General features: G+C 39.4%; 1 protein-coding gene and 1 long non-coding RNA gene across 3 annotated transcripts in view; one reads left to right on the forward strand and one right to left on the reverse strand.

The window, feature by feature from the left end:
* LOC116335390 (nectin-4-like) overlaps nt 1-11711 on the reverse strand; it is a 12965-nt gene extending 1254 nt beyond the window's left edge. The window contains exons 1-6 of one of the 2 annotated variants that reach the window (XM_039599996.1): nt 11481-11711; nt 6294-6635; nt 5872-6174; nt 5153-5246; nt 835-989; nt 234-333 (exon numbers count right to left, since the gene is read on the reverse strand). In XM_039599996.1, coding sequence (XP_039455930.1) covers nt 234-333; nt 835-989; nt 5153-5246; nt 5872-6174; nt 6294-6635; nt 11481-11598 — 1112 coding nt within the window. In that variant the 5' untranslated portion in view covers nt 11599-11711. Of the gene's footprint in view, nt 1-233; nt 334-834; nt 990-5152; nt 5247-5871; nt 6175-6293; nt 6636-11480 lie in introns of those variants that run through there. The other variant, XM_039599998.1, reaches the window with a different exon arrangement.
* Nucleotides 11712-14057: 2346 nt separating this feature from the next.
* On the forward strand, nt 14058-19804 carry LOC120433586. Its single transcript, XR_005608639.1, has 3 exons — nt 14058-14196; nt 18888-19446; nt 19686-19804. It is a non-coding gene; the product is annotated as an uncharacterized LOC120433586 (long non-coding RNA).
* Nucleotides 19805-19809: the final 5 nt, after the last annotated feature.

Genomic DNA, 19809 nt, shown 5'->3' on the forward strand with positions numbered 1-19809 from the left:
ATATGTACCATCTGTTTAACTTGCACTGAGAACTCATTTGACCACATGTTTTAGGTTAACACTCACAAATTGCAAACACTACACTTGGATCCCTGCTATATGTTTTACCTCTTTATGTTATGAAGAAATAAAAAATAAAATTTTATCAGCCCCCTTTAAAGCACATATGCTTTAAAATGAGATAAACTTTATATTTTCCAACATACAGACAAGCAGGTAAATGTTAGAAGTACCTTATAAGATATCCATGTTTATAAAAGTACCATGCAGCAGCCCCAGTGACATTCAGGAAAACCAAAACACGAAATAAGGCCCAAGCCGCAGAGCATGCTCCTACATGGACACAAGAATGAAGAATATTAGACTTTTCCAATTTTACATTTGGATGACTTGGACAGCATTCAAACACCATGTAATACCTGCACCTGTACGCATTCAAAAACTTGTCATTCCAACAAGTTCTAGGGCACAAAAATAAACGAGACAAACTTGATATGACCATGAACAGAACCTATCACAAGTCAGGACATGCTCTAAGTTTTAAGTGGTGGAACTGACTTGAATAATATAATGTACTGGATGACTGGAGCATCAGTTATCTATCAGTCATTCATTCATTCATTCACTTGTATGTTTATCCCTTCATATGGAGAGTCTATCATTTTACTCCAAGTGTAGATGTTCAAGTTTCTATTTATTTCCTTTGATTGCGGTCCACAAAAAAATAGGACAGAATAACTTCAGAATGATACAATATGCACAAAGGTTTGGAAATCAGAAGCAAATTGAAAAAGATTTGGACAAACTGCACAGCTAAATCCAAGCTGACCTCACCTGATGCCACATGCACATACAGCTGACTGTGTTTTCTTCCATATGCGTTAGATGCTTCACACTGATAGAGACCATTTAGATCAGAGCTCAGGCTCAGCAGTTGTAGCTCTGCACCATTGACTTTGACAGAAGACTGCAGCAAAGACTGACCAGATCTGGAAAAACATGAATGAGGTTTATTTTGAAATGCACGGCAGGGCAAAAAAAAAAGTGAGTTGTGCTAAAATTCCAATGAATTTCAGCTATTAGTTTGTTAGTTGTGTTAGTCATTTTCCTTGCTCACATAAATGTTGCTATGTTCTTGAAATTAAACCTAAATACATGATCTACAGTGGGGTGAAAAAGTATTTAATTAGCCACCAGTTGTGCAAGTTCTCCCACTTAAAAAGATGGGAGAGGGCTGTAATTTTCATCATTGGTATTCCTCAGCTATGAGAGACAAAACGAGAAAAGAAAATCCAGAAAATAACATAAAAGACACCTGTCCACAACCTCAAACAGTCACACTCCAGACTCCATTATGGCCACGATGCAAGAGCTGTCAAAGGACACCAGAAACAACAGGCTGGGAAGACTGAATCTGCAATAGGTAAGCAGCTTGGTGTGAAGAAATCAACTGTGGGAGCAATTTTTAGAAAATGGAAGTCATACCAAACCACTAATAATTTCACGTGATCTGGGGCTCCACGCAAGATCTCACCCCATGGGATCAAAATGATCACAAGAACGGTGCGCAAAAATCCCAGAACCACACGGGGGACATAGTGAATGGCCTACAGAGAGCTGGGACCAAAGTAACATCAGTAACACGCTACGCCGCCAGAGACTCAAATCCTGCAGTGCAAGACGTGCCCAGGCCCGTCTGAACTTTGCCAGAGAGCATTTGGATGATCCAGAAGAAAATGGGAGAATGTCATATGGTCAGATGAAACCAAAATAGAACTTTTTGGTAAAAACTACTTGTCGTGTTTGGAGCAGAAAGAATGCTGAGTTGCAAAGAACACCATACCGACTGTGAAGCATGGGGGTTGGAATGGGGCTCTGTATCGTGAGATTTTGAGTGAAAACCTCCTTCCATCAGCAAGGGCATTGAAGATAAAATGAGTGTTTCAGCATGACAGTGATCCCAAACACACTGCTTGGGTATCAAAGGAGTGGCTTCGTAAGAAGCAGTTCAAGGTCCTGGAGTGGCCTAGCCAGTCTTCAGATGTTTAAAAATTAAAAAAGTTTTAAATAACACAGTTAAGCAAATATTCACTAATTTAAAAATGGTGCCTCATTGGGTGTAATAACATAGCTTCAGATGCCATTGTTGGGGGCATGGTGGAGGACGAGGATTAGAGTCAAGGAAACCTGGAGGAAAATTCTGCAATAGGAGATTTCCTCTCATAGGTTCTGTTTTCTTTCCTTCTGTAACAATTATGTGATCAGGCATCTCCCATTGACCTCATATTACACTTTCTTGATGATTTAAGCTGATGGCCTGTATAGTTCCAGTAACTATTATGAGAAGAGTGACAGAGCATTTTCACCTTCCTGGGACCCCTGAAATGGGTACAAGAGAGAAAGACCGTTCCTGTCTAATTTCACACCTGTGAAGGATACTGAGGGGGGACATGGGGCTTTCAGTTGGATTATGGATTTACACCTTAAAAAGTTTGAAGGGACTGACTCGTTAGAATTTCTTTAATATATATTTACATCATTATTTTATCCCAAAAAGTTGATTCCGTTCATCTGGACGTAGCGTTTTCAGTGGGAGAAATGTTTCATTACTCATCAAAGTGACTTCTTCAGTCTCAGCTGCCTGCAGGTTTCCCCAACCTTATAAACAGTACATTTGCATAATTACTGAAACTAGTCCACTGAATGAACAATGGGCTGTGAGGTCAGTTCCTTGATCTGTGTGAATATGCAAATTGTCATAACCATTGATCAACAACCACTAATCAAAGACGATTGATCATTGATCATTGAAAGATGTACCTTTAGACACATCTTTCACCATCTTATATCTATATGATATTGTTATTTTGCTACAAGTTCATTGACTTCAGCCATCATTTCTGATTATTTTTTTCATTTGTTCATTGAGAGACATTTGCTGTTTTGGCCTTACATAAAGTATTAAAGTTGGGTTCAATGTCTGAGATGAAACTGATGGACAGTGGATAGGTGATTGTCACTGTGAGAGCTTTTGTATTTCAGTTTGTTAAACTTGCCAAAGATAACCACAATCTTCCCGAGCTTCTCTCTGTGTGCAGAAATTTCTCCTATGTGTGACTGTGTGTAAATGTGCACAGTCATCTTTTATAAATGTCAGTTCTAACCAAGCATTTAAAAAAAAAAAAAAAAAAAAAATACTTATACATACAAGTTAGCTGCAGTCACTCATCCACGTGTATTTATTTAGACAAAAAAAAAAAAAAAAAAAACTAAAGCAAGAAATTTGTTTTGTGATTTTGTCAAGGTGGCTGGGTGGCAAACAGAGTCAGACCTATATGCAATTCTCAGAAATAGGGGGGAAACTAAAAAGCAGCTTTATTGCTGAACTTGAGCTAAGTACAAAAATAATGCTGGACAAAAACAATAACAACAAAAACTCAAAACGCTGAATCGAAGACCCAGAAGCGTGACAGATTTGGCATAAAAATCATAAAATGGCATGACGTATATTTGTTTGAATCCCAATTTTCCATTGATGTCATGTTGGCTGGTCACGGAGAACCAACAAGCTGGATTTCGCCCATGATCCATGCAATGCTCAGGTGCTCAGATGGTCTGTTGAAGTAGAAATATGCATCTACAGTAGCTACTGGCTCAGGTGATCAATTTGTCTACTAGTTGTTGACTTCTGTGGTGATCTTCAGAGGCTCCTCACTATTTTTTAATTGTTGTTTTAACATATCATTAGTCACCCTGTCATTAACTGACTGATCTATAGCAAAACCTCAGATTCATATATATATTTTTTTATTATTCTTTTTTCCTGTGCATGGATTCGGCTTTTAAGCTTTCCAGATTCTGTGGTGACCTGCGCAATAATAATTACATATCTGAGCCAGCAGTCTTCTCCCGGCTCTTCTCCTGGTCTAAAAACAGAGATCTTTTATGTATCAGGTAAATGTGTAAACATGTAATTAACATAGATTTTCTATGGGTAACAATTACAGAATCAATACATGCCACAAAAGATGATGAAACTGATGGAGTTAAACAAAGTCGATCCTTACAGTTTCCGAGCCACAAACTTATAAAGGGCATGATTATGTCCTCAGATAACATCCTCAGCTTCTTTTACTTTCAACTGAAGAGCAATAATATATGAACATGCCACTATGTAGCCACCATAGAGTGACTACCAGGTGACAGCAAATGCAAAACTTTACAGTTAAAGCTTTTAAAAACAAATGTGGCACAGCTGGCTATGAAACTAAGGCTACGTTCACACTGCAGGCGAAAGCGCATCAAATCCAACTTTTTTGACCCTATGCGACCCATATCCGATCATGGTATGACAGTGTGAACAGCACAAATCCGATATTTTCAAAACCAACCTGGGTCACTTTCGTATGTGGTACTGAATCCCATACATATCTGATGTTTTAGAAAGCGACTGCTGTTTGAACGGTCATGTCGCATTAAATCCTTCTCTCACGTCACTGACACAAGACAGACGCCAATTATCAGCACCGGAGAAGCGCCCGAGAAGACATCGCAAACGCTTCCTGGCCATCCAGTGTAGATGTTAGTGAAACTGTTGGGAAGACAACATGAACATTTTATTTGTACTGTATAATCTGCAGATTCTGACAGAAATCTGCAACTATCCTTTGAAGCACCGCTCCTCTCTGAAACAGCCATAAGGATCATTATTAGGATGTAAATAACAAAATAACTTTAAAACTTAAAGCAAAATTGGGAAACGTAAAGTGTGAAACGAGTCTTTATATTAACGGCCATCAGGCAAAAAATACTGTTTGGTCTGGGTCTAAACAGAGCGCGTTGTGTGTGACGTCTTCTTTCGTGCATGCGGGCCGCTTTGAGGGTTCACACCAAAGCCCGCTTGCTGTCACATTTTATCTGTAGTGTGAACAAACAGACAAAAACATCGGATTTGATCAAAAAAATCGGAATTGAGCATTAAGACCTGCAGTGTGAACGTAGCCTAAGAGTGTACAGGACATAACAGTGGTGATGTCACACCAGTGAAAACTTGCCCTCTCTCAGGGCTTTTTCAGCTCAGTGTACTTAGACAAACCTAAAGAATCAATGAAATCAGTTAAATTAACTGAAACCAATATTCAAACTACTTTACCTGCTCCAGGTAAATTTAGCGTTTGGGTTGGCTTCTGTCAAACACTCAAACGAGTCCTCTGAAATCGCTCTAATCTTCACTTCTGCGGGGGCAACTGCAAAAAAAAGAAACAGAAGTGTGTTAATCATAAACTATCAAAATAAAAGTGAACCTTACTTTTGAATCCTATCATGGCAGGCAGGACCATGAATCTTGGTTGCTTTTCTTTTTTTTTTAAGGAGAAATCCTTTCATGCACATTTAAGGGTGTTACTCACTGGCTCACTTATAATCACTGCTGACTAAAGAAAAAAGGCTCAGTAAATTCTGTGGTCATTTTGGGGACTTCCACCAAAAAAGAGCTTGACCATGCCACTAAAAAAAGAAACAGTACTGGAGGAGCATGCTTTCACTTTCAAATTAGCCTGAATTGTTTTTGCTTCATACTCTGATCATGTGTCCTCCATAGATCTTGTGACTGGGGTGGGTGAATAAAGCACAACGACATAATTTTTAAGATAGACAAAGAAGTTTGAAACCTCTTTTACGTTGTGGCATGGCGTCATGATGGAACTGGAAGGCCAGAAACAGATAAACAGATGCACATGGTCAGCAACAATCTACTCTGTAGGATAGGCTGTGTCATTTAATTTCTGTATACATTTTTTTTAATATTTGATCAAATAATTAAACTTCTTAAATAAACACTAAATAGGAACTCCATGAGCAGCTGATACTCACAGTAGACCTGTATGATGAAGGGCAGAGTTTCTTCTTTAGTCAGGGAGTCACCGCTGATGACACACTGGACCTGGTGACCGTTAATCTCTCTCGTAGGAACAGCAAACAGAGAGCTGACTGTGGTAGTTGTGCCGTTATCATACTGTGTGGAGTTTGTTGTCGTCCTCACTTTGTCTCCCAAAGCACCAGTGAGCCACCTCACCTCTGCAGGAGGCTTCGATCCAGCAGCCGTGCAGGTAGCAAATAAAACCTCTTCTGTGCCCAAAGTGGGAAGATTTTCCTTGATGTTTGTGAAAGGAGGCACTAGGAGAGGTACAGCACACAAATAAATAAACATGCATACAGGATGATCAAAGTAACTCTGTCTCTATCACGCATACGAACACACAGAAGTTTTTAAAGATAAAAAAAGTTTAGTATACCAAGCAAGTTTAGAGGTATCTCAGTCTTCTGATTTCCACTGGGAAAAAAGGTGAAGATGCACGTGTAGCTGCCTTCATCCTTCAGGGTAACATTGGATAACTGGAGAGTTCCATTTTTGTCATTAAAATTCCCGATATATTTAAATTGATCATCACCTCCATTGAGAAACTGCACTCCCTCTCTGGGTAAGATCGTCAGGAAATTGTCATTGCGAGGTTTTTCTCTTGTCCTCCTCTGCCAGGAAATCTGTGTCAGGTCATCATTGGTATCAATGACATGACACGGTAGGATAGCGGTACCTCCTTGTTCCACTGTTACGTTTCCACCAATCACCTGGAGAGCTGTAAAAAGCATGAAACACTATCAGATCACAATTTTATCTATATCTTACTTTCTCTGTGTGTGCTTTGTCTCTACACCAAATCCTGAAATTCACTGTGACGGTGATAAATATTTTAACAATTTCTCAATTTCTTGGGAGTTTAAAGGACTCAAGCTTAAAATGAAATCTGTTTATCAAATAGCCAAAAGTAAAGTAACACAACTGAATCCCTGGCTACATGTGAACGAATCAAGGCTACGCAAGTAACTCGTTATGTTACGGCTGTGTGGCAAGCAGGAATTGGACCCAAAATGCAGGACTAACAGGCAGAACATGAACTTAAACACTGCTTCGTTGCAGGATAGGAAGTGATACAAAACAGAACCAGGCTAAAATGAGCTTCTGAAACCTAGGGGAACACAGGGAGATGCACACAGCATGAGGGGCAACGCGACAATGAACAGGGGCAAGCACAGGCAATAAATAAAAAAGGTGAACTGGGCAAAGAGGGAACGGCTGCGAGACACGACTGATGACAATTACACATGATGAGACAGGGAACATGACACATGACACGGACCTTCAACGTAAAACAGGAAGAACGTCATGCATGCATACACCCGGGGCTTAGCCCTAAACGGTAGCATGCATGTGGGATTGGGGGGGTGTAGAAATGACTGAAAAACATGGCGTGAAGTTGAAGATTTATTAGGCTGTGTTTTGAGTTTTGTTCGAAAAAGAATAACTTCATATAAGAAAAAAAATATATATCATATATGCAGGACACCTTAAACTAGTTTTTTAATACAACAGCAAGGCAGAAAAAATTAGGGCTGTATCAAGACACGAGGATTAAACCCCAATTCAACCAGACCCAGAACTGATCAGGAATTAAAACAGGACTACAACAGTTCAAAATCAGGACTACTTTAGGACTTAACCAAAACAGAACCAGAAACAAAACTAGATGATAGTAGCACTGAAAATCATTATAGACCTGCACTACAATGACAACACCTCTTTATTGTGGTAACATGAGACTGCATCTTCGAGGCTTGAGTTTTGCGAACCTGTCAATGACATTTTCAATTAATTCAAGTATTCCTTTTCAATAGATAATATGATGAGTTACTAGTTTGCACCATATTATTTTTTAATTCTACGAAAGTACACTATTCAGATTCAGAAAAGTTTATATAATTATTTAGCCTTGTTGTGCAAACAAACCTACATAACTTAATAAATATAGAATTTGAAAAATAACAAACCTAAAAAGAAACACTAGGTATTAGATACATGTTCTAATTAGTTTCGGCAAACAACCATTTGACTAACATGTCTGTCTCACCTGGCTCTTGTTCCATCTCTATTCTGTCCTCATTCTCCTCTCCGTCTCTGTTCCTCTCTCTCCCTCTTTGTGCTAACAATAAAGCCAATATCATCAAATATACAGTTGAAACCAGATATTTACATACTCTTCAGATAAAAACAAAAACACTTTTTTAATTGTAAAACATCAAATCAGACTAAATGTTTTTTTAGATTGATAAATATATAAACATGCTTGCTGAATTTAAGATGTAAAGAGAGAAATTGTATGTATTTCTTAATTGCAAATGGCACCAAATTGTATTCAAAATTGAGCCACACTTTTGGAGCTCCACAATTCTTTTCCTGGTGTTTTGGTTGATATCTCTTGATTTTCCCATGTCAAAGAAACAGGCTCTGTGTTTTGGGGGTGCCTTATATGCATCCACAGGTGTGCCACCAATTTACTCACATGGACTCTACTAACAATCAGAAGCTTCTTCAGCTCAGAATGGAATCGTCTGGAGTTTTCTTATTAATTAACAATAAACTTAGTGTATATGTACTCCTAAATTTGATGAAAGTGATAAAAAATAGACAGCTCTGTCTCTCTTTATTCTGACATTTAACTAATTCAAAAGATATTTCAATATTTATTTATCCAAAACAAAACAAGTTTACTCTAAATTGATGTTTAACAGTAAAACAATTGTTTTTGTTTTTTCCCTAAAGTGTATGTAATTATCTGGTTTCAACTGTGAATATACTGCTGTGTATTGAAATTCCTCTTGTTTTGCATAGAAATATACTGAACAACATACAAAGCATAATATATAAAATAACATTTACCAGAGTTTTTTTTGTCCATTTTTTGTACATAACTGAAACCGATTTGGAGTGCTTTATTTAGCCGTGGAGGGTAACAACTGAAAATATGAAATAAACAGGCATCTAAGACTCTCTAAAAAAAACCAGCATTGTTGTTGTTCGGCTTTTCATTTCACCATTTGGTGATTCACTCGAAGAGCAAGTAAGGTAATATGGGTCAAGTGATCAGTTTGATATCAATCTTTTGTGATACACCACCATATTTACATTATTTGTACAGTACGAATGATTTGCTTTGGTACCTGGTCAAACTTAAGCTCTCCTCTGTCTGCCTGTCTGCGTTTCTCCAACAGCAAACTTGCAGGCAGCAGCTGCTGTGCTCAGTCGGCTAGTGAGCTCGGATCATACCAAAATTATGGGGAATTTACGACTGCGCGCCATGTGCTTCGAATATTGTGTGTATTTTTTGTTTTATAGTTGTCAGTCAGGCACCTAACTATGAAACAAATTACACTCCAAAAGAGCCTGGGCTTCTGAAACAACAACCGGGGCTTAAGCCCAGTAAGCCAGCGCCCCCTCCCCCATGCCACTGATATGCCAGTGTGTATTCAGCTTTACACTGTAACTGCAAGATAATTTATTTATATATGTAGAGGGCTCAGTCGTAGGGGATAAGTCTCGAAGAAGATAAAAACACAAAGGACGAGGTAAACATTCTCTGCAGGAATGGGAAGCTCCACACTGACATTGAGCTCAGCTCCGATTTTTCGAAACACAAATGTCACGTGACCGTACATTTATAAGCAGGTACATAGGCACGTGTAAAAGAAAATAACTGGCCATCTCTCTCTATTATCTTTGCGATGGGTTGTGAAAACCAGCAGGTCTCCATTCACATAAACCCCGACATTCAAAGTTTAATTAAAGAAATATCACCTTATTCAAATGATTCTAGTCACAGACGAGAGAGAGGGAGTGACAGAAATGGAGAGATTGGTGACTGAGCTGCATTAACTTAGGCTACGTTCACACTGCAGCCCAAAGCACATCAAGTCCGACTTTTCTGAACCTATACGACCCATATCCGATCATGGTATGACAGTTTGAACAGCACAAATCCGATATTTTCAAATCCGACCTAGGTCACTTTCGTATGTGGTACTGAAACCGATATACATCTGATGTTTTAGAAAGCGACTGCTGTTTGAATGGTCATGTCGCATTAAATCCATCTCTTACGTCACTGACACAAGACAGCCCGAGAAGACATAGGCTGCCTGGCCATCCAGTGTAGATGTCAGTAAAACTGTTGGGAAGACAACGTTGGAGAAACGTGAACATTTTATTTGTACTGTATAATCCGCAGATTCTGACAGAAATCTGCAACTATCATTTGAAGCATCGCTCCTCTCTGAAACAGCAATAAGGATAATTATTAGGCCATAGCATCCCTGGCTGAATGATGGTCTCTTATACTCATGCTTCACAGAGATTTTACTAAAAGTTTTTCAAATTTCTCCTGCTCACATATAGCATGCACATCAAATTTACATCACTCAATTCACTCACTACATAACTACACATAAACTCTATTAAATGACATTTTGATTGCACATAACTCATTCCATTAAAGGAAACATTAACAAACCATGTGCCATTGTCAGCCTTGTACTAATTTGCACAGTCAACGTACATATTTTTCACCTTAAGGCACATTTACCATATCGTAAAACAAACGTTACTAACAAGCCCTTTCGCGCTAGTTTCCTGTTTCAAAATAAAATCATGAACTTCAAAATAAAACCAAAGTACCTTTAACAAACACGTGAAAATTTACCAAAAAAGGCCATTTACAATATGTACATAACAAAATAACTTTATAACTTAAAGCAAAATTGGGAAACGTGAAGTCTGAAACAAGTCTTTTTTATTAAGAGAATTCAGGTAAACAATACTGTTTGGTCTGGGTCTAACAGAGGGCGTCGTGTGTGACGTCTTCTTTTACGCATGCGGGCCGCTTTTTATTTGTAGTGTGAACAACCGGACCAAAAAATCGGATTTGATCAAAAAAGCGGCATTGAGCATTAAGACCTGCAATGTTGTATCAACAAAGCCAGCGGTTCATTGTGGTTTAAATTCATGAAATTGCCTCAACAGAAGCCGAAATTATTTTTTAAAATGGGCAGACATTTTCAGCTCTTACTCCCGTCTTCTTATCTCGAAGTATATTTAAAAAAAAATGTATTTGCTACATCGCTCACCCGTTACCCAGCCAGAAACTGAAGGAGTACTAATAGTGTTAACACACACGCGCGCAGACATTAATTCAATGTGACCTATTTCTTAGCAATTCTCATGACAAATGAGTCTCGCTCCTCTCTTTTGTATCCCCTCTTCTGTTGTAAATATCTCATAAACAAAATGCATGCAGGTTCAGAACAATAGAAACACGTGATGAGGACTAAACAATCACACGACACGAGATTTTGAATTCTGCAACACTTTTCTGTGTCACTGCGTTAGTGAACATCATTATCAAGATCACAAAAGCAGCCAGCTGGCGTTACTGTGAAGATGGGTCTGAGGTTGCTCTCGCTACAGTGCCAGTGCTTCAAATGTTTTAGTGTTTCACAAAGCCTCACCTTTCTCCGTACGAGTCTACCGTCCCCCAAAGAAGCAGCAATAACATAAAAATACAATAAAATAGAAAAAAATGTAATCGACGTACCTATTACATCTGTGCGCAGAAGCGCTACCATCAGGACTAACAGCCTGCGCAGCACCGAGTGACATCGGGACGATAAACTGTGGCGGTAATTGCCACAAAAAGGAGAAATGTCATCCATCCGCTAATCCTTGGTAGATCAATTAAAAAATTAAAAAAGATATCCACACATATCGACTTCCGGGAGAGATTAGGTTTGTTAGTACACGACGTGCGTCTTTAAAACGCTAGGACGGAAATAAAGCAAGAGACAGGATAGGCTCTATGCATGTCTAATGTGTGGCTACATTCATGTGAGTACACATAAATGTACAGATAGCGCAGTTTTTAGAAAGTATGAAAAAATTACTGGTAGGAGCCGATTGTTTGATGCAAGGGAGTAGATTTGGTTTTGGCATTGGTGGGGACGGATGATTCAACCACCGAACTTGTCTACATATGATATTCTACATGCTTTTAAACCATTTAAAATTACAATTCATAGTTTTATATGTGAATTATATAATGTTAAATTACTATTAAACAAATGACTGATTTTAGACTTTAGTTTACTTCAGCCATATTCCATATAAATCAGGTATCATACAAAAATAAAAAAAGCTTCAAATAGAGTCATGACAATAAAAGAATATGACTTTAAGGACCTAACAACATTACTTCAGTTATAGTGCACCAACATCTCTTACACATCAGCACTAAGGGAACACTGAATGACCTGGTGGTTTTTGTCCATAAAACTACTCATCTAAGATTACCACAAAGTAAAAGATCTCTCAGCAAAATTATGCAACATTTTAGGCACTGTTGCCCCGATCAAATCAGTGAGCTGGGACTTTTTATTCTAAACATGAACTACTGTTACAGCAACACACATGGATTACTGGTGCCCCACACTACAACTCAATGTCCACTATGTGAAGGAGTCTATACTATACTGTCTATACTATACTGTCCTGGTGGACATGGCAACACTTTTTTCATGGTTACATACAGTTTTAGACTGATGTGGGCCAAAGCCTAGCACATACTTGCCAACCTTGAGACCTCAGAATTAGGGAGACATTCAAAGGGGTTTTTACAGTGTTTACTTATCGGAAAAAAACAAGTTAAATGTGGGGTGTCCAAATTCAGAGGCTGCGTCCACCTGAGGACCCGGCCTTCGCGGTCTAAGTGGGCCGGGTCCTCCGAAAGCCGGGTAGACCGGAAATGAGCGACTGTGAAATTGGGGGCTCTAGCCGTCATAATTACGTCACCTCTGCTGTCTGCTCCTTGCTGTCTAAATAAAATAAAATATAACCGGACGCTTGCGTAGATTCTCGACCATCTCACACTTCTGTTTAATCAGTTTTCTGTTTGACATTTATTCAGCTGTGTGAAAACCCCGGAGGAACCCTCCCGAGGGATTAATAAAGTTTTATTTAATCTAATCTAATCTAATAACTTTAATCTCAGCCAAACCGATTTACTCACGAACAAATAAAACACTGAAAAGGCTAAACAATAACATGTTTAAGTTATTTGAAGTTTACACAACTACATTCTCGCCTGAAAATATGTTAAAAGTTTATTTTGCGACCCAGAAAGAGTAATAAGAGTAATATTAATACTAAGTAGCTGCAGTAGTAGTAGCCATTGTTGGAAACTGGAATTGGCTGGGCCAATCTAGGATATGGTTTTTCAATTTTGTTGTCCGGGTGGAAAATCGGGAGAAATTGGGGAGAATGGTGGCTCCGGGAGATTTTCGGGAGGGGCACTGAAATTCGGGATTCTCCCGGAAAAATCAGGAGGGTTGGCATGTATGGCCTGGTATTGCCTGTAACGTTATTATGACGGACACATTTTATGAGTGAACTTGACTTTAAGTGACTTACAGGTTTCTTTGAAAAATACTTCGTTATATCCAGGTTCTTCCTTTTGCTGCCATCCTCCTCTCCTCCTTGCAGGTCCTCGCAGCGCAGGATTGTCGCTGCTAAAACTAAACAAAGCTCCCTGAAAGGCACAGCCAATCACATTGGCCATATTTGTCACATGAGGTAGGACTCCAGTAGAGAACGTAATTTAACTCTTTCTGCACCGCTGGGCGAATGAGACGTTGACAGATCTTTTTTTTTTTCTTTCTATCGGGTTTGTATTTCTTTACTCGAAGAGATCAAATTATTGGTGGGGACAATTCAATAATCGCTGGATATTGGTGGGGACATGTCCCTTCCGTCCATGCCAAATCGACGCCCTTGATAAAAACTCTTCTGAGATTTCTGTGACTGCGAATTTAAAAAAAAAAAAAAAAAAGAAAGAAAAGAAAAAAGATTGCAGGATAGTTTAGGCGAGTTTACAGGCCCAGGTCCAGGTGAAAACAAGTAAAAAAAATATCTTACCTCATCTTCTCTTCAGTTAGAATATTGATATAAATTAAGATGGAGCAGTTTATGTGTTGCAGAGTGTAGCATGGTGGAAAAGAATTGAGAGAATCTTCTACTAAACATTTGGGTTGGCATTGCTTTTCATTTTTGCTAACTGTGTGAGGTATGAGTCACACCCATGGGGAGTTGAGATTCTACTCTAGTCCAGCTGCTAGCTATTTGGAGTTGAGTACAGGAAGCAGTTGATTGGGAAGGATTTGCTGGGATAAAAACACTAGATTGGAGACCCTCTGTGCCCAAGGAAACTGGTCAAAATGTGGTGTTGAGACTCACCCTCTAACAACGGCAGGTCTAATAAGGTGGGTGGAAAGCCTTTCTCAGGAAGATGCAAGATTGATATGTTTTTGGGTGCTTGTTCTTCCAAGTGACCACCTTTCCTGTTTGTAACCAGGCTAACAACTCTAACAACCTGCGGCAGCTTTGGGCCTTGGATTCCAGGCTGGAGTGTGGTGGTTTCTTACTGGTCAATATTAGAGCCCAGGGGTGTCAAACTCATTTTGCATCACGAGCCACATACTGCCCATTTTGTTCAGAATTGGTGAAACTCCATTTTCTGTCAGTGTAAAGCAGTTATATATGTAACTGATTTTTCTATGATAAGGACAAAGCTGCTGTGACAAAGAAGTCTGTCTGCATGACTCCTTGGAGTGAGCTGAAATTTCTTCTGTACAGTCAATTTCTTGTCAGAGGTCATTTTGGGGGGTAAAAGCAAGCCAATAAGGCAGAAATTAGATTTTTGATGGGAAATGGAGGTAAAGCTGTGCAGGAAATGTGTGTGTGGGTTTTTTGTTTTTTATTTTGGTGGAAGGGAGGCAGCCAGTGTAAGAGGGAAATCATTAGTATGTTTTTCTAACGAGAAGCCTAGCTTTGGTCTTCTTTTGATTAGATTAGATAAAACTTTATTAATCCCTCGGGTAGGTTCCTCCGAGAAATTCTGTTTCCAGTAGCACAGCACCGACAGAAATTGCAAAAGAATGCATACAGAAATAGAAATATACCATATATACACATGTATAAATACAGAGACATATATAAATACAGAGTATATAATAGTGATAAATAGGAATACCAGGGAGTTGCACATTTCAACTATTTTTAGTCTATTGCACCGTTGAGTATAGAAAAACATTGCACAGTGAAAAGGGAACCACAGCTTAGTTCTTCCCGCCCTCCTTTGTCCTCCTGTTTCCCCTCCCTCTCCCCTCCAGTGAGGAGTTAGACAGTTTGATGGCGTGTGGGACAAAGGAGGAGTCTGTCACTGAACAGACTCCTCTGGTTGTTTATGGCCGTGTGCAGAGAATGCCCAGCATTGTTCATAATGTCCAACAGTTTCTTTAATGTCCTCTTCTGTGCCACTGTCACCAGAGTGTCCAGCTTCATGCCGACCACAGAGCCAGTTTTTGATTAGTTTTTCCAGCCTGGATGAGTCATCCTTGCTGTGCTGCTCCCCAGCACACCACCGCATAGAAAAGTACTCCAGCAATCACCGACTGGTAAAACATCCTCAGGAGCTTCCTGCAGATGTTAAAAGACCTCAGCCTCCTGAGGAAATACAGTCTACTTTGGCCTTTCTTATACAGGTGCTGCGTGTTGCATGACCAGTCCAGGTTGTTGTCCACCCACAGCCTGAGGTACTTGTAGGTGTTGACCTCTTCCACATCCTCTAACCTCTATCTGAACTGGCAGTGGACCTGGTGGACCTCCCGAAGTCAACAACCAGTTCCTTAGTCTTTGAGGTTTTGAGTTGCAGGTGGTTTGTGTAACTCCATGTGACGAAGTTCCTCACCAGACTGTATTCCTCTTCCTGATCATCCCAGATACACCCCATGATGGCTGTGTCGTCCGCAAACTTCTGAATATGGCATGATTCAGAGTTGTAGCAGAAGTCAGAGGTGTACAGGGTGAAGAGAAGAGGGGACATCACAGTTCCCTGTGGTTTTGCTGCTGGTTCAGTGAATTGTGGTCACAGAGTGATGAAGCCTGCAGTTAGGAATCTGTGAACTTACAGCACCTGACGGGATGTGTGCGTACATGACTGTGGGATCCAGGCTTTGTGTTTACAACTTCTTGTGGAATCTGTTTATCTGCTCTTAATTAGTTTCCTGGTTTAGCTGATTGGAGGTCGTTGAAATAGTTTTGTCAGCATTTAGCTGAGATTCTGATGTTTCTGTAGGTACCACTGTTGCAATTTATTTTTATCTTTGATACTTTAATATATTTGTTTTATCCCTTACTGCACACAAAATAAGTATTTTAGAATAAGTTTTGGATGAAGACCGTTACACTGTGGTACTAACAGATACAAAACTATGACCCCTCTCAGGAATGTGGATAGAGGTTGTATCTGCAACAGGGCTGTAAATGTTCGGGGAATGTTCTTCCAGCTCCTCCCCATTCTCTGGCTTTCTACAGGCCTGACAGGATTACCACATGTAATAAAAATGCTCATTATTATTATTATTATTATTATTATTATTATTATGTAATGACCAAAATTCAGTATACTAATTAATCTGTACTCTCACTGATAAAAATCTAAACAAAGATACAGCTCCATTCAAGTCTTTTCAATGGCAAAGAAGGACGTCACAACAACCAGAGCATGGTTAAAACTGTTTGCCCTCAGCTTACTGCAACATCCAAAACCAGAGATCGTTACAAAGCAGGACTTTGGTAATTTCAGGGTTGACCTTTTTTTTGTACCACAAAGATGGTTCTGGCATGTTACTGCAATAATCGCTATGGTAATTTATACTCCATCTGCTTATATATCAACAAGTATGAAATCACTGCCTACTGACCAATCAAGTCTCTAGAAAATTCACTATTCCTGCAAAATCTGTTTGTTGTTTTTTTTTCATTTTTACTCTGAAACCCTTAAATAGCACTGATTCTGCACCCGAGACTACAAGGACTGAATTTGCAGCTAGTAGAATAAAATAAGAATTAAAATAACTTTATCGATCCCAAAGGGAAATTCATATAACAAAGCTCATCTGCTATTTTTATGAGAATTTAAATAGCTGTGGAGGAATGATTTTATGCATCTCTGTTTCATAAAAATGCCGTAAAGTTGGTGACCACAGTTATTCAGGATGGCTTCTATCATCCTTCATGTGCATCTTTCTACCATCTCCCCAGCGTGTCCATTCTGGCTCCAATTAAAGAGCCTGTTTTCTTCACTGGTTTGTCCAGTCTCCTTGCATCCTTGTTTCTTATGCTTCATCCCCAGCAGACTGCAGCATCAGAAAAGCCTACTTGTCATTACAGGTAGTCTACTTTGTTATCTAGGTGTAAACCTAGATATTTATATTTCATTACCACCTCTGTGTCCGCCCTACACACTTTCACAAGCTGAAGGAGGCCTGAATCTTCAGAAATCTGCTATCATTTCCTTCGTCTTTGGGGTGTTCAATGTGATACCAGAACACCCTCTGAGTCTATCAAATTAACTTTACTTGGCTCTATCAAGAAACTAAAGTGATTTTGTTTATGTGACAGTAAGCATTTGATAAAGTGTATCTAATTTAAAGTTTTGTAGTCAAATATTTCGCAGCCAAAGATTGCACCAAATCAACTGCTTTCCACCAAAAAGTGATGAATCAAGCAAAACCCAGAGCACACAGTTTCCTTAAAATACTGCACAGCAGCCAGAAGTCATCTGTAGATGTAAATGCCAACTTTGAGCATCAGTTGAGGCAGAGTAGCTGCATTTCCTCCTGCAGAAGCTCGATACATACAGATCCTGTAGCTTGGACAGATTAGTACAACGTTACGGCCACTATGTGGAGCTCTTTCTCTATTTTGTATATTTGATGGGCTTTCCCTTTAAGGTGAAAGGGGAAAGACCATCTTTCAATCGAGGAGGATATCTAAGGGTACATCTTTCACTGTCTTGCAAAGCTGTGATTGCAGCCATTCCCCATCTCTCTGTGAATGGTACTCATGGCCATTGAGCAGTGGTCTTTGATCAGTGGCTGTTGATAAATGGTCATGAGAATTTGCATATTAATAATGAAGGAACTGAACTCCCAGCCCATTGTTCCTTCAGTGGGCTGGTTTCAGTCATTATGCAAATGTACTGTTTATAAGATTGGGCAAAGCTGCAGTCAGCTGAGACTGAAGAAGTCACTTGGATGAGTGACGAAACGCTTCTCCCACTGAAAACGCTACGTCCAGATGAACAGAATCAACTTTTGGGGGTATCTGACCTTACATGGACTCTATATGCTTCATTCTCATCAGCATTATCAAAATAATATTGGTTTCTGCGGATATCTCAAATAGGAAATTTACCACTTTTTTTCCAGTCATGTGTTATTACTTCTTAAGCTAAATTAGTTATCGCCACCACCCTTGCCCGTGGGAGCTCCGTCTGGGGCCTCCATCTGTTTTATCCTTACCTTCTTTGATGAGCCTTTCCTTAACTGTGTTTCTGCTTCAAAATTTTCTTCTTCCTTGGATTTTCTCTGTTGTTGCTGTTCCTTTTTTTGTTTTTCTACAATTTGTTTCAGCTCTCACACATTTGCAACAATCAGTATAGTAATTTGACTTGTTACAGTCACACTTAAAAAGGTTGACCTAACAAGTATTCAATTTAGACATAACATATGTTAAACTATCACCATCTGCTGGCTATTATAATTTTCAAGTCAAGATTCAAATCTTGAAGAGGAGAGACAGAACAGAAGCATATATAGAAAAGAAACATAAATGTAAAGTATGTTAAATCCAGGTTTGATGTTTTAGATTATCACTTGAAAAATAAAAAAAACAGAAAAATGTCTCAAGTAATAATTGTTTGAAAAGCACATCATACAGTTTCTGAAAAACAAAAGATACATTGTCCCGATACATGTACTATAGGCTGAGTCGATTTTAATCAGTTTAAATGCCTCTTTCTGTCCAAGTAATTTAATTATGGTGGGGATGTTGTCCTTGTGTCATTGAGATAATGTGTTTAAGAGGAATCATCATGATGTCCCTGCAGTTCAAAGACTCCCTCTTGCTACAGTCTGTGAGGAGGAAGAGTCAGGAAGTCAGTGAGTGCCTGAAGGACTGCATCGACACTGCAGGCTGGGGCGTGCTCTAGGATCCACGTGAGGATGACATAGACTGCATCATAGACTGCATCATAGACTGCATCACTGAGATCACTGATTATGTAAATATGTGAACCATAATTCCAACAGCAAGCCCTGGATCACCACTGACCTGAATACTAAATGAAAGGGGGGTCGTCAACTGCTCATAATTACATACATAATTTCATTAGGGATTCATAAAGTATTCTGATACTTATAACCTCCCCAATCCCATCCTTCTGTCTAAACCCCCTGCCTGTACACGTTTGTGACCACTGGTCATTTCAGGAGATAGCGGAAGCTACTAGCTGATGCAGTGTGTTATCGCTGTCACCTGGATGATATTTTGGTGGTATTGTGAGAAAGCAATCAAAACTGAACAAAGTTCTCTCCATCATGGCGAATCCTTCTCTCCCACTTCATCCCTCACTACTGAGGCACCAGAGCTCATTCTCCCTCAGACAGGTGAATACACTGATAATATTCCATTGTGTAGTTTTCTATCCAGGTGTGCTTTTAATGCACTGGGAGTCCATCTGGGAAGCCATTGTCTGTCAGGTTCTTTCCAGATGTAATTTCATGGTGGATCTAAATCTGATGGTGCTTTTCTTTGTTCATAACTCCATTAATTTTGACATGATCGCCAACACGACTGACTCATATGCAGCTCCAAAACATGACAGTGCCTCCACTGTGTTTTACAGATGCCAGAAAATCCACATTTGATTTCTGCTCTCCACAAGACCAAAACGTCCAACTGGAATTCAATATCAAGGATGACAGATGGGGTTTACACACCTGAATGTATATACTGAGGGAGAGGAACGT

The sequence above is a fragment of the Oreochromis aureus genome, linkage group 16 (assembly GCF_013358895.1).
Source record: "Oreochromis aureus strain Israel breed Guangdong linkage group 16, ZZ_aureus, whole genome shotgun sequence".
In the NCBI taxonomy this organism is placed as follows: Eukaryota; Metazoa; Chordata; class Actinopteri; order Cichliformes; family Cichlidae; genus Oreochromis; species Oreochromis aureus.